Genomic DNA, 15,180 nt, shown 5'->3' on the forward strand with positions numbered 1-15,180 from the left:
TGGGGGTGGATCCCTCATGAATGGATTAATGTTCTCCCTTGGGTGAGGGTGGAGGGTCATGAGTGAGTTCTCATTCTATTAGTTCCCTTGAGAGCTGGTTGTTTAAAAGACCCTGGCACCTCCTCTCTCTCTCTCTTGCTTCCTCTCACCATGTGATCTGCTTGTACCTGCTAATTGCCTGCAGCTTTCCGCCATGAGTAGAAGCAGCCTGAGGCTCGTGCCAGATACAGCTGTCCCAGAATCGCAAGCCAAATAAACCTTTGTTCTTTATACATTACACAGTCTTAGGTAACTCTGCTACAGCAACACAAAATGGACTAATACAGTCTCAAAGGGGCCCAAGTTTAATGGTCCTAATAAAGAGCCATTTTCAGTGGGGGTGGTTTAGGGGATGGCACGGCCCCTGGAACATTAATCCATTCATGAGGGATCCACCCCCATGACTCAAACAGCTCCCAACACTACCACATTGGGGATCACATTTCCACATGAGTTCTGGGAGGACAGCACATCCAAACTCCATCAGAGACCAAGGCCCCACCTGCCTTCTATGAACATTCCCTGTGTCAGCACTGTCCTGTGTCCCTATGTTGGACCCTATGCTGGAGAAATACAGGCCTCTTCCTTCAAGGAGTCAACAGTCTAGGAGCTTTTTGAATATCTGTGTCAGCATTGTTTGATTGCTGTAATGATGACCTTCAGTGGAGAGGGGCCAGAGCTGTCAGGCGTCCTATAATGCAAAGGATAGGATAGTTGTCCCAAGTCTCATACAATGTTCGACTGTCCTACTGGACATTCATGTAGGGAAAAACCCATTTATTTTTATCTGAGCTACAAATCCAACTCTGTTGTACATGTATGTATTAAGTAAGTTTAGCAATGCTTTTAAGTTTACTGAACTCATAGGAATGCAACTAATATGTAAATTGAAGATAAATTGAAGATTGTATCTTTTGTCATTTGAAACTCTCCCAGGTTCTCTATTTAGATTCTGGAAAGTCCTGTCACAGATGGTAACACTGCTTGAGTTGAATTGAGTCCCTAACACAGCCCACAGGAGTGAGTCTGCATTCGTAGCTGTTGCATTCCTGTTGCTTTTACATACAGGATGGCATCTGACCACTTCATCCTGTGTTCTGGTAAATTTTCAAAAAGCATTTATATTTAACTATATTTAGCTAAAAATTAGCTTCCTTTTATTTACCTTTTATATTACAGTTAGAATACAATTTTTTAAAAAGTGATGTATGGAGGTAGGTAATATGTGTCAATTTAATTTCAGGATAGTGAAGGGGAATTTAAAAATATTTATTATAATAAGAGGGTATTAGGGACAAGACAGTGGGTGTTTTAGTCATTTATTGCTGCTTAACCAGTTAGCTTGGAACTTATCTCAGAAAGATATTAATGTTATCTAGCATGGTTTCTGTGGGCCAGGAATTTTGGAAGGGCTTAGCTGGCCAGTTCTTACTTGGAGTCCCCCATGCACTTGCAATCCCACATCAGCTGGGGCTGCATTCATCTGAAGGCTTGACTGGGGCTAGGAGATCCACCTCCAAGATGGCTAACTTACGTTGTTGGCAAATCGTTGCTGGATATAGTTTGGGGACCTCAGTTCCTTTCCACATGGGCCTCTCCCTGGGACTGTTTGAGTGTCCTCATGGCAGGTACCTAGATTCCTCATGAGCAAGTGATCTAAGAGACCTAGGTGGAAGCTGAAATGCCTTTTATGAAGTAACCCCAGAAGTTACACACTGTCACCTCCATCTCATTCTATTGGTCAAGGCAGTTACAAAAGGTCTGCCCAGGTTCAAGGAGAGCAAACATACCCCATGTCTTGCTGAAAATGTATCAATGTCACATTATGAAAAGAACATGTGAGATGAGAGATATATATAGATGTGACCATCCGATGAACTACAGTCGGCTACAGTAGAGAAACACTGAAGACTTGTCACCAGGTACTCCCTGCTCAATGGTACATGCCATGGGGCTATTGGCTCTATTTTATTTCGTGCCCAACACAGTAAGTGTGCAGTAATTGTTGGCTGGGCTATTGGATAAGTTTTATTTAATAAAACTCCCTATGAACTAAGCATTTCTCTAAGTATTTTATAAACATTAGCTTCTTTAGTCTTCACAAATCATCTGAGGAAGGTATTGTTATTATCCTGACTTCACAAATGAAGAAGCTGAGGCATGAAGTTGCACAGACTGTGTGAAGTTGGGGATCTGGCTCCTGAATCTGTGCTTGTATGGAACCCCTAGGCTATGCTGACTTTACCTTGGCCCCACAGGAGTCACAAATCCAGGAGTCCCAGACTCTAAAATACAACATGAGCTTGGACCATGGGCATGAGAACAGTGGCTCATCTGAGCCAAGGACTGGAGAGGGCTGACCAAAATGTTTGGTTTTTTAAAGACCCCAGCACCTTCAAAAAGTTCATGGACATATTTGTAATGTCTTTTAATTCTATTTTTCCATGAACTTTTCAAAGTACCCTTGTATAATGTTTTAGTTAAGGGAGGGTGGCAGATTGTATTTTCCAAAGATGATTGTAATAATATCTCCCATCCTACATACTCTTCTTAAAATATGTTGATGTTCCTCTTATCGGGAAGTGGGGTACATAATCCCATCCCCTGAATCTGGGAGACTGATGGCTAAAACAGAGTGATATTTTGTGTGCTTCTGAGGCTAGATCATAAAAGTTGATACAGCATCTTCCGGGTTTCCCTGTATTGCTTGTTCTTGGAACCCAGCCACCATGCCATGAAGAAGCCCCAGTGGCCCAAGGAGAAGCCCATGTGGAGAGGAATCAAGGCCTCCAGCCCACAGCCCACTGAGCCCCCAGCTGACAACCAGCTCAGCTTGGCAGCCATAGAATAAAAAATCTCATAGGCAGATTCTCCAGCCCCCAGTCAATCTGCCCCTGCTGAGCTCTGCCCACACTGCAGTTTCCTGAGCAAGAGAATAATTGTTGTCCTAAGCTCCTACGTGTTGGGGTGGTTTGTTACCCAGCTATAGACAACTGAGACATGGAAGGATCCATGTCTCTTGCCTAGACTAAAACAGCTGCCTAATAGGTTGCCACTTGTGCATTGTCTGGGCTAGTGCCATAGTCCCAATGCCCAGGCCTGAGATTCATGGAAAAGCTAGGCCTAGGCTGGAAGCCCCAGTGTGGTACTGTGATTTATGAACTGAACAGGTGAGTAGGAACTCACACAGTTGACACATGTGTCCCAAGCTTGGGAGCTCCTACAGCTGCTGCTGTGGTGGGTGAGCAGGGACTGTGCAGGACTAGTGTTCAACAGCGACTCTGTGTGGCAGGAGCTGGAACGACAGTGTCAGGGGACTTCCCAATGCCTTGCTAATTCCCACCTTGGAGAGTAGAACCAGTAATTCTTGGGCAGGCACAGACCTCTGAACCCCCAGAACTTTGAACTCAGGTGGCCTCTGGTTAGTCCAAAAATACAGGCAGGAACCCCTTTGTATCTTGTGTTTAGAATTGTCAACTCTAATAGCAGCAGAGCTGTAAATGCCATTAGAAGCTCAGGTCTTCATTTACTGACAGAGAAACTGAGACCCAGCAGTGGGAAGAAAAGGACTTCTTGCCCGAGGCCACATCAGATCCATAGCCCATGAGTTCGTGTTGCTACTTCCCAAGCACAACCTGTGTAGGGACAGGCCAGAACAGGATGCTATTTTTTTTTTTTTTTAAGTGGATGAGTCAGGAGCAGGGGATGAAGTTATTGGGTGGTAATTATCTCAGCCTTGGCATCCCCAAGGCTGGATACAAGGGGGGTTTGGGATTTGATGAGGGTTCCTGGATACTGTGTCATGGGTTCAAGCCCTGAGGATTCTGCATTGGTTTCTCATTTCCCTGTCATAGACCAAACCAGCTCCTGTCTCCTTGTGGGGCATCTGCATCCTATCACAGACAGGCAACAGGGGGAGGATGAGTCAGAACTGCTATTATCATCATTATCCCCAAATCTCAGAGACCATCTCTCTCACAACTTCCTGCCCAGGGCCAAATTCTCTCAGCTGAATTCTTGGTGGATACTTGATTGTGGTCCTATCTGGCATGCCTGAGAGGCAGCTCGCCCACTGCCCAAATGTTAGAAGTTCCTCCTTCTGCTGAGCCAAGGTCTTTTTTTCTTGCAACTTCTCTACATTTGTCCCCACTCTGCTCCTCTGTGACCCCCATAGAACATACCCCTTCCTTTTACTCTTTGATAGTTTTGCAGAGATATTACCTAGAAATCCCAACTTGCCCTCAGCCCTCCAGCTCTACACCAGCCTCATAACCCAGGAGGTCCCTGTTCTGGTCCCTGTATGATCCACCTCTGGAGCTGCTCCTTTGGTGATCTAAATCCTCCACACCATCGATATCACACCCCATGATCTGCCATTTGTGGGCTGATGATCAGGGCTGGGGGTCCAGGATTCTGCAGGAGAAAAGCAAGTGTTCTGGTGATTACCACTCAATTCCATCTCACCCAGTGTCCACCCCAGCCCTCATGGGGAAAGTGAGACTGATGGGCACAGAGGAGGGGATCCTATATACAGGACAGCCAAGGCGAGGAGATAGATGTGCATGTGGGATGATTTCCAGACTCCTTGTCAAAGTAAACCTGGTATCACCTCCTTCATGTGCTCAGCCCAAATTCTGCTGAGACAAAGGTTTCTGTCTCTAATCTGTGATCGAGGATGCTGGGTTATAATGCTCGCGTCTGTGTCTCTCTCTCCCGCTGGACTGAGGGCTTCTTGAAGGCAAGGCCTGGGTCTCATCCTCTCTGGGCTGTTAGAGCCTGGCTCAGGGCCCAGGGCATAGTAGGTGCTCAGTGAGCTTTGGTTGAATGAATGAATGAATGAATGAATGAATGTCCCTCCCTGTCCCTTGGCTGGGGATGAAAAGGGGAGCTGATGCTCACCAGTGTCCCTGGCCCGCCCTTGAGGATCGGCGCCACACTCCACCCGCCCCATAATCCTTGCCTCTCAAGCTGTCACATTCCAAAGCCTGCCCTTCCTTCCTAATTTCCTTCCTTCTGCCAAGTCACAGGGCCAGGAGGAGAGGCGAATGTGTGGCCTCTGACACAGGCAGACCAGCCACTGACTCCCTGCGGGACCCGGGTGAGGCTGCTTCCTCTCCTTCACTTTTCTTATCTGTGAAATGGCCCAGAAGGACCCTCATGGTTTGGATAGTCTGTGGTTTGCTACAGCAAGTGCCTGACACCCGCAGGGCTCCTCTCAGCCACTCCCCTCTGTGATACTCCCCCATCCCCCAGAGTGTGCTGATGTGAGGATTGTCACAGCCCCTTGGTGGTCACCAGGGAGGGGACGGCAGAGGTAACATCTGATCTGGGAACCGTCTGGCTAACAGTGAACCTCAGGCCCTGGGGACAGAATGAATGATGTGTTGTCAGCTGTGGGCCTTCATCCTCGGGGACAAGCACGGTGAGCTCCCAGCCCTGGGCTCCAGGCCCGAGGCTGTGCCCAGCAGCACAGGGAAAGAAGGATGCAGTAAGCACAGTCCCTCCACCCACCTGTCACTCCAAGCCTCATGCCGCTCCAGCCGTACAGTCCTCCACCCCTCCTCCCTATCACCATCTCCTCCTGCCTTTCTCTCCACCCTGCACAGAGAAGAGGAGCCTTGAGTTCACATGAGGCTTTGCCGCTTATTGGCTGTGTGATGTAAGGCAAGTGAATGAACCTCTCTGAAACTCAGTCTCCTGGTGAAAATGGCAGTGAAGATAGTACCTGCCTCCTCGAGTTGAGAAGATGAGATGAAATAATCACATAAAATACTTAGACCAGTACCTGGCACACACAGGGAGCTCAGTAAATGTGGGTGTTATTCACCATATTCTTATCATCAGTATTTACACAAGGCCTCCTGGCTGCCATTCCAGTGTTCTGCCAATTAATGCCATCTTGAATCATCTACTTATAGGCTGTGTGGCCCTGGATAAATTGTTGGACCTCTCTGGGGTTCCAATTTTCTCCCCTGAAAAGTGGCAATAATAATATCTTTCTAATAGGGTTTTGAGGAGGATTAAATGAGGTAGTGATTATAAATAGAGTTATAATAAAATGCATCACCTAAGCCAGGAAATTCTGAGAGTGAGAGGAGAAGCTATTAACAAACACGCTAGGACAACAGACCTCCACCAGGATGAATGGCCTCCCTATATATTATAAGGTACTTAGCACAATGCTGGGTCCACAGTTACAAGCTCAACAGATGGGGGCTTTCATACTGTTACCTCCTTTCCCCAAATCTCCCCCATCACTTCGGTCCTTTCTTTCCCAATTCTTACACATACTGTATCTTTGCCTCTTGCTTAAATTACTGTGTGGCCCCAACAGCCCCAGAACATTTTTAAGTTCATCCTGTTCAATCCATTCAGCCACTATGGAGAAACAGAGGTTCAGGGAAGGGAAGGGGTTTTTCTGATTGTATGAGTGTCAGCATGCCATTTCCCCTAGGACCATCAAATCCACAGCCATCTTGCTGGCATTCAAAGGCCTTCGCTGTCTTGCCCTGCCCAGCACTCCTTTCCCTGCCAAGCTTATCCCCTGCCTTCCAGATCACTTGCTCACCAGATGGCCCCAGACATCTGCCTAAGAAAGAGCTCTTCTTGGCGGGAAGGGTCTAAGGTGTAGAAGATTGCCTCCCACCCATTCAACTCTCCGCCTCCATCCACACCCCCAGCCTTAGCTCACCCCAGTGTTTCCTCCTCTTGCACTTGGGCGACACCAGATTGCTGAGTGATACTACCCTCCCCAAGTCTCTGTCCCAGGCTGAGGATGGCATCCAGTGGGGCTGAGCCCAACAAGCTCTGCTGAAGCCAGCAACATCTGCCAGACACTGGACTCACATAATTGGTTTTTAATGGGCCCCATTATGACGCTATTGTTAGTATGCATCATGGGCACCTGACCTCCAAAGCTAAATGATTAATTGGGGAGTTGCCTGGGGCCTTCCTGGGGCCGCTGCCCAATCTCTCTTTCCTTCCTGGTCCTCTTGGAAGCTGCTGGCCTCTCTCTCAGCAGTAAACAGTGGCCCATCAACTCCAACCCAATGTCCCAGCCAGAGCCAACCCTGCACAGAGTATTCTACTCAATTCTTAGAATTTCTGAGCTGAAAGATTATTGTAATTCAGAATGGCAAAAGGGTCTCATCTCATTTGCTAACAGTGATCAACTGATAGGGACTACTGAAGAACTCTACTGAGGAGAATTCAGGGGCCACATCCAGGCTTTAGGGAAGAGCTCTGGGGTCAACTACTGATGTCTACTATGGACAGAGAGAGAGAGGGGAGAGGGTAGGGTAGGAGGAGCTCCAGGATGATGGATCTACTTCCCATCCAGGGTCTGACATCTCATTCATCATGCACAGACTGCGTAGTAGACATGGCCTACTGCTTTTGGGAGCAGATCTTCCCTAGAAGCCGGGAGGAACCAGAGAACCTGGGGAGTTGAATTCAACCCTACAAATAGTTTATATGCTAGGCATGATGGATCCAGTGCTGACATTTTACAGATGGAGAAAGGAAGTTCAGAGAGAAGAATGGTGACCCAGCAAGTTAGTTACAGCCCTGACATTGGAACCCTGATCCTATGCTCCTTCTGACTTTGCTTCTTTCTCAGCAATTAAACTTGGTACTGTCAAGTTTAAGATGGGTAGTTTACCAAATGCTTAGGGAAGAGGGACCACCTAGGCGAGCCCTGAAAAGCAGACACTGGGGGAGAAAAGCCAGTCCCCTCTACACCAGCCCTGGAATCAGGCAGTTTGGGCTGTGAGCTGGAGTTGGCAAGGCCTGGTCCTTGGCAGACCCAGCCAGGAACCAGAGAGGCCCAGGAAGCCCAGTAATGTTATCAAAGGCCAGGAGGAAATATGAAGATGAAGTTAAAATATGACATGGAAATGAAAATCTCTGCTTTTGAATGTCAAAAAATAAGAATTGATTCATATAGTCATTATATGATGCTGAGCAATTAAAAATAACAGGCACAGAATTAGAAACATTCCTGAAAGACTAGGAGTGCCGGACCCAGCCTCTAACAGACCAGTTTCTGAGGTGGGGGAGGCAGTGGCCGCCCGCTACTCTGGGACCATGGGGACGCTTTTCCTGAGTCTACTGTTCACAAGGCCCCACATGAGACGTTGTGTGTGGGGGACGGTCTCAACCCCTCACAGCAGGCCTGTGAGATCATTCATAATCCCCACCTACAGATGAGAAAACGGAGGCGCCAAGGGCACCGTCTCTCGCTCAAGGTTATACAGCTCTTTTCATTCAGACAGAGCTGCTCTAGCCCTCAAGCGCTTGGGGTGGGAATCAGGAGAGGATGCAGCCCCTGGGCCTCTCGCTCCTTCCCACCCAGCCCACGATCCCCACCGAGGCCCCGAAATGTCTCTGGACCTGGTAATGTGCACAGGGCGTGAGAAGCTTCGAGTTCTGCCCTTGCCCTTCCGCTCTGTCTCCTCCAGGCCATTGGGGCATGTGGCCAGGGCTGGGCTCCAGCCCGGGAAGGAGGACTAGAGCCAGCCTTTGCCACGGGCTTGCTGCGTGGTCTGCTGGGGCCGCCTCTTTCTGTTTCTGGGCCTCTGTTTTCTCATGAACATGCAGGAGTAGCTCATGGACCATCCAGCTCTGAAATCCTAACAATCAATGACCAAAGTTTCATTCCACAGACACCCTGTTTCTGTAGCTCCTCTTACAGGCCCTCATGCCCCGAGGCCCCCACTCACCCGCCATGCGACAGTCAGACTCCCTGCTTCCTCCGCACGGTGGTTTGTGGACTGTCAGGACGGTGTGTGGGAGCAGCCGGCCAGACCAACATTAACAAGGAAAATCTCGGGACACTCCTTGGCAGGAAAGTCAGAATTCACAAGAGGAGGCGTGTCCCTCCTCACCCCAGCAGTGATACCTGGGAGAGCCCTAATCACCAGTAATTACCCTGGTTTGCACTTCGAAGGTGTCCTCTGGGGGAGTGGCTCCAGCCAAGAGGCCTTCCAAACACAGAGCTGAGAGCTGGACTGTAGGGAAACTGAGACCCAGAAAGGTCACAAGTCTAGCAAGAAACGAAAGGGGAAGGAGAGGGAGGTGGGAGGGAGCTAGGGCTTATGGTCAGCCACTCCTACCCCACATGACAATCCTCAATGAGAAAATGGAGGCTCAGAGCAAGGACTATAAAAGGACAAGGTTATAATGGCAGAGCTGGGTTTCATGCATCCAGTCTGGGAATGTCTTTTTTCCTGCTAGGGGAGAAGAGAAGATTCCCAGGACCTCAGTTCCTCTCTCTTTTGTAGGCATCTACAAAAGCAAAGACCCGTGACTCTCTTCCAGGGACATACCCCAACCCCATCACACCCTCCCCGAACACCTGCACACACCCATGCACTGAGGAGCCAAACTTTAGACCCACGCAGTCCTGGGTTGGAAGACCAGATCCTCCCCGACTCACTCTGTGATGCCGGCTAGGTCTGCAGTCCTCTCTGAGCCTCAGTAAAATGAAGCCAGTTCTCCCCCTCACAGGGCTCCTAAGAGGGCAGTTAAGATAACTCATGGACACGGCCTGGATGCTCAGGGAGCCTGGTTCACCTGTCCTGCCCCTGTGGAACCTGCGCACTCTAGCCAGCCCTCAGAATTTGGGAGCTGGGCAGTCCTCAGAGCTTGTCCACCCCCTTTGGCACTTTCCAATTTGGGACTTCTGCACTTTGAGGTGGGCAAATGGTGATGTCATGCTGTTTTGCCTCTGCCTGGGGTACATCTACCCTGGCAATTGAGAGAAGACCTTCACCTGGCTTCTCGCAGGGTCTTCCACCCTTTGGACATCTTGCAGGGCCTCCCTGTGACAACCCAACTGCCAGGAGTGATATCGACCTAGACTCTTGGGAGGCGGGAGATAAGAAGAAGAGGATAGCCAGCTCTGACTCAAAGGCAAGGCTAATTTACCACAACTTTGTGAGCTGGCTGGAGCCTGGGGCTTGGAGACCTGGGGCAAGGCCTCTCCCAGAACCCCAGTGTCTCCACCTACAAACTAAAGGATTACATTTTTCTTCAGGGATGTTCCAGCTCAAAGTCTAAGCAGGATTCTGGGCTCAAAGACTCTAGAATTCAAGGCCTCTGAAGTCTTATGTGCAATGCAATAGAGGGAATTTTATTTTCATGGAAGCTGATAGGGGAGTTTTTCTTTGACTTGGGACTATCAGAGGCTGGATGTGGGCTGGGCCAGAGAGGAGGGCGAAGTGGGAGATGTAGAATCTGTGAGACGGGCAGGGAGGGGCGAGGCTGTGCACTGAACACTGGGATGAGACTGCTGCCTGTGATCACTCAGACATTCAGGAAAGTGTGTAAGAACCCCAAAGTGTTTGATGTGGTTGGATTTCTTATAGAAAGTGGCAGAGAGGCTGAGTTCTGCTTGCAGGGTTGATGAAAAGCAAACCTCTAATGGGCTACTTGCAGGCTCACAGTGCCTTATAATTTGGCACCAGCCCTAACATATGCCCTGCAGCCTGCCACCCCACAGACCCTGGGCCCTACCAAAGCTGCTTTTCTGCCTGTGCAGAGTCAGGCTCCTCCCCACTAATGACAGTCTTATTCATGGCCCTTTTATCTTTTATCCTGGGTTTGCCTGGACAGGAGCTCCCAGAAGACAGGGCATTCAAAATCACTGCCACATCAACCCCAAATAACAATTCATACTCAGCTTTAGGGGAGAGCAGCATAGCCTGGCAGTAGAGCCCTGGGCTCTGTTATCCCTGGGCCAAACTGGGTAGGTCATTTACGTTCTCTGGGATTTGGTGCCCTCATCTGTGAAATAAGGTCCCAAGCTAGATTTTACTGTTTTCAGCATTCTTTGATTCTAAATGATTAAGCTAGAAATGGCAGACAGGAGCCAAAGATGTGGGCAACTCAGGATACCCCAATGCCTGGCATACAGTGGGTGTTTTACAAATTAAAATCTGTGCCTGTGAAAAAATCAGATGCTTTAAAAGCAGTTTAATTGTTCTTCTGATAATAAAGATAATACATACTCATGTAGAGAATTTAAGCAACACAAAGAAGAAAGCATAGTGCGTATCACTGAAAACATACATAAATAATTTACATTAATATATAAATAAATGATGCAATCAATTTACATAAACATATGTAAATAAATTTACATGAATCGCATTGTACATAGAAGCTGTTTTGTAACGTGTCCTTTCACTTCACCACATATTGTGATCTCTTTTCAAATCACAAAAGATAGACAGGCATTGTCATTATTAGTGTCATCTCTTCTGTAAATTTGCATAATTTAGCTAACCCTTCCCAAATCAATAGGAGTCGAGGTTGTTTCCAGTTTTTGCCCTTATAAGGAAATGTAATAATTTTTTTGCCTGTATTTTTGTGTCTTTCTCTGACAGGACAATCCCTGAGAAGTGAAATTGTTGAGGTGAACCTATTCTTCAAGGTAGTAATTTTACATGTAGGAATTTTTCTGACAGATGGGTCCATACACATGTTCAAAGACTCACATATAAGGATATCTACTGCAACATTAATTATAACAGAAAAAGAGTGAAAACACTCATGTGTCCATCAATGCATTAAATTATTGTATATCCATGCCATGGAATACTATGCAGCCATTCAAACCAAGGAGGCAGACTGATACATGTTGGTATGAAACAGTCTGCTAGATACATTGCAAAGTTAAAAATAAAAAGGAAGGTATAAAAAAAGAGGTGATAGAGACCAGAAGTGGGGGAGAAACTTGATTTTTGGACTCTTAGAAATATTTTACTATGGGCATATACTACCTTTTCAAAAACATTATTTAAAAAATAATAAAATTATGGCATATTTTGCTCTATTTCCCTCTAGATACACACATATTCTCAAAGCACCATTTTTATTCTGTGGCACCTCTGGTCCTGAAGGCTCCATGGCTTCTCGCTGCTTATAGGGTCAAGTTCAAACTCTTTATCATGGCCTTCAATGCCCTGTTTAGCACAATCCTAATTCCCAAATCCTTTTGTTTCTCTACAGGAATACTTTGCCTCACACGGGCTCAGCACATCCCTCAGACCACTCCAACCCCACCATGGCATGAAGATGCTGAACAAGCTACTTCTAAAGATAATGTTCTTCTATCCTAAGTGCTCAGGTGGGAGACCACAGCCAACAGTCAGATTCAAGAATCTAGAGTTTAGATGGATACCTGACACACAGTAGACACTCAACGTATAGAGAAGGTTTAGAGGGGTTACCTGTGTGACAAGGTGGTGGTTTGCTTTAGGTCTTGACTTTGAAGTCAAACTGCCTGAGTCTAATTCCAGCTCTACCCTTATTGGCAAATAATTTAACCTCTCTGCCTCAGTTCCCTCATGTGTCACATGGAGGATAAAACTAACACCTACCTCACAGGGTGCTGTAAAAATGAAATGTTAGTACCGTGTACATAAAATGCTTGTAACAGTGCCTGGCAGAGCCAATAAGTAGTAGTTATTATTATTACTTTCTTTTTGTTTTCTGTATTGCTTGACTTTTCTATATGAATCTGTTCTGTCTTTAAAGTTGGGGCGGGGATGGAGTGGGTCAGATCCCCTTACTGGCCAGCTGCCAAAAACAAAAACAAAACAAACAGAAAATGAAGTCAGGGGGAAATATCAACAGGGAAACTTTTTTGCTCATTTGTTCTGTCCACTGCCTTGCTGTTTCTCAAGCTGGTCCTCTTGCCTGAAAGCCTTCCCTATTCCTGTCATGCAATCTGAATCCTGGCTCTACTCTCCTTCAGGAAGGCTGCCTGGCTACCACAGCCTCCAGCGGTCTCCCCTGCTTGGAGCTTGGGGCATGTCTGTGTGTCTGTTCATGCTCCTCACATGGCAATGGGTTGTTTTCTTACCATTTTGGTCTCTTTGACTGAGCACATCTTGAGGGCTTCAGATCTCTGTGTCCTTCCATCTGCTATCCAGCACCAAGCCCTAGATCCGATGGAGAGGAGGTCATGCTAAAGCACCGTGTCTTTTTGTGGGGTGATAACAGAGAAACAGGGACCTCTTGGTGGGTAGTGGAGGACGGATAAGGGGCTTTCTCCATGGAGCTGAGCAGCAGAGGCCTGGGCAAGCCTCCTCTCCTTTGAGCAGTGACGAGTATTCATATGCTTAAGACATCAGCAAGGTGTGGGCACTCAACCAATTTTTAAAAACAATGTAAGAGTTAAAAAAAAAAAAAAAGCCAAGTAATGCCCTTGAGAAAAATAAGAATTTTTTTGAGTTTACTATGTTTTTGATTCATTTAGTATTTAATAATTAAATTCTAAGTGATAAGAAATGTAGTTTTTGCTTTTTCATTTTTAATGAAAAGAAACAAGTAACTTTACAAAAGTCAGAAAATGCCAGTATCCCTTTCATCCCATCCTGGATTTTTCTGCTGTCAGCTGGACCTGCTCTAAACAGTAAGGTTGCATTTCTGAACCCTGTTCCCAATATGTGAAAGAGACACGATTGCATATACAGTAATAAAAACACAATCTAAAGGGTATTATCACACCATGAGCACACAGCTGTCTCTTCCTGACCCAGAACAAATATTAAGAGGAAGTTAACATATTTACAAACAAGATTTAATAATGCTCACAGGAACAGAGTTTGTCTCCAAGTAGGAAAACCACTCATTGTTTTGCTTCAAAAAGTTAGTCTGTTTTTGGAACTGTCTGCTAGCAAACGAGCAGGCTTCGCTCCAGGAAGTCTTTTCTCATGGCGGGGGAGGTGCTATTTACATCCCATTCTGCACACCTCAGTACTGCCCGTGCACCTTCTGGAACTTCTCATAGTGGTAGTCATCAGTGCCCTTCTCGTTAGCAGCACCTTCTGGAACTTCTCATAGTGGTAGTCATCAGTGCCCTTCTCGTTAGCAGGACGTTTGCGGTTAGGAGGGGACCGCTCAGGTTCTGGCTTCTCTGTGTCACTCACTCTTAAGGGTCGGGCTTTGGGCTCTTTGTTTCTCCATACGGGGGCATTGAGCTCCTCAGGATAAAATCTGTTGTGCTGCACCTAATTCACAGCCACGTTGACGGGCATAAAGGATGTCTCTCTATCTTCTTGTTCTGCTGCTCTGCCAGCAAACGCCTTGGCATCCTCCATGGAAATGATATTTTTAATTTTAGCATCGATGCCCAGGTCTGCCTCGGGGATGCCGCTCAGCATCTGGTTGGAAAGCGTCTCCTCAGTCGTCTTTTCTCAGGAAACGTGGATATTTTCTGCAAGTTCATAAAGACAGTCCTCTGCATTGTTCTGCTTGACTTTCCGTTCCTCGCGTTCCACAATCCCTTTTCTCTTCTTTAGCTCTGTCTCAATGTACTTCATCCTGTCTGTGTCCTCATCGCTAAGGTTGGTTTCTGCAGAAAGCAGTGTCCCCAGGTGGAGGTCTTCTTCTTCGCTGATCTTGTCTTGGCCCCTTTCTTTCAGTTTCTTCATGTCCAGCATACCGCCTGTCTTCATCTGAAAGGGATTGTCCACTTCTCGTACCTTCTCTCCCACCAGCAGGGCCCCAGCACTCAGCCCACTGCGCCTCTTCCTCAGGTTCTGCACCTCTCAGGTCTCTTCCAGTCCTGCTCACCCTCCTCCGACTCCGAATCAGCCGGGAGCCGACGGAAGGTCTTTCGGTGACTGGTATAGTGGTGCCAGCCTGCGTTCCAGCCTCTGTGCCACGGCCCTGTGGCCCTGACTCTTGAGTTTACTATTGTTCTAATCATATACATTGTGAGGGCACCATGATATTCTCATATAAGTGTTTCTTTCCAGCCCTGTATGTCAGAGGCAGAGCTGTGAATCCACGTGCGTGTGTGGGGTCCACAGACCAGCAGCCTTGGCAGCACCTGGGAGCTGAGTAGAAATGCAGACTCTGGGCCCTACCCTAGGCCCCCTGAACCAGAATCTGTGTTTTAACAGTTCCTCAGTGATTCATGTACACATTCAAGTTCAAGAAGCTTTATCTAGAGCAGTTGTCCTCAAAGGGACATCCAGGGTCCCCCAGACTCTTTCAGGGAATTCTTGTAATACTAATAAAGTTTGTTTGTTTGATTGATTTTTGCCTATTTCACTCTCATTCTCCCATGAATATGCAGTGGAATTTTTCAGAGGCTACATGATATATGATATTGCAAAAAATTGAATG

At 47.1% G+C, this 15,180-nt stretch overlaps 1 protein-coding gene and 1 pseudogene across 1 annotated transcript in view; both read right to left on the reverse strand.

Annotated features, from left to right (window-relative positions):
* TGM6 (transglutaminase 6) overlaps positions 1-8,766 on the reverse strand; it is a 32,144-nt gene extending 23,378 nt beyond the window's left edge. Inside the window, exon 1 of the mRNA XM_063087350.1 lies at positions 8,760-8,766. Coding sequence (XP_062943420.1) covers positions 8,760-8,766 — 7 coding nt within the window. The remainder of the gene's footprint in view (positions 1-8,759) is intronic.
* A 5,009-nt stretch (positions 8,767-13,775) lies between these two features.
* Positions 13,776-14,764, reverse strand: LOC134370322 (splicing factor C9orf78 homolog; annotated as a pseudogene).
* Positions 14,765-15,180: the final 416 nt, after the last annotated feature.

The sequence above is a fragment of the Cynocephalus volans genome, chromosome 1 (assembly GCF_027409185.1).
Source record: "Cynocephalus volans isolate mCynVol1 chromosome 1, mCynVol1.pri, whole genome shotgun sequence".
Classification (NCBI taxonomy): Eukaryota; Metazoa; Chordata; class Mammalia; order Dermoptera; family Cynocephalidae; genus Cynocephalus; species Cynocephalus volans.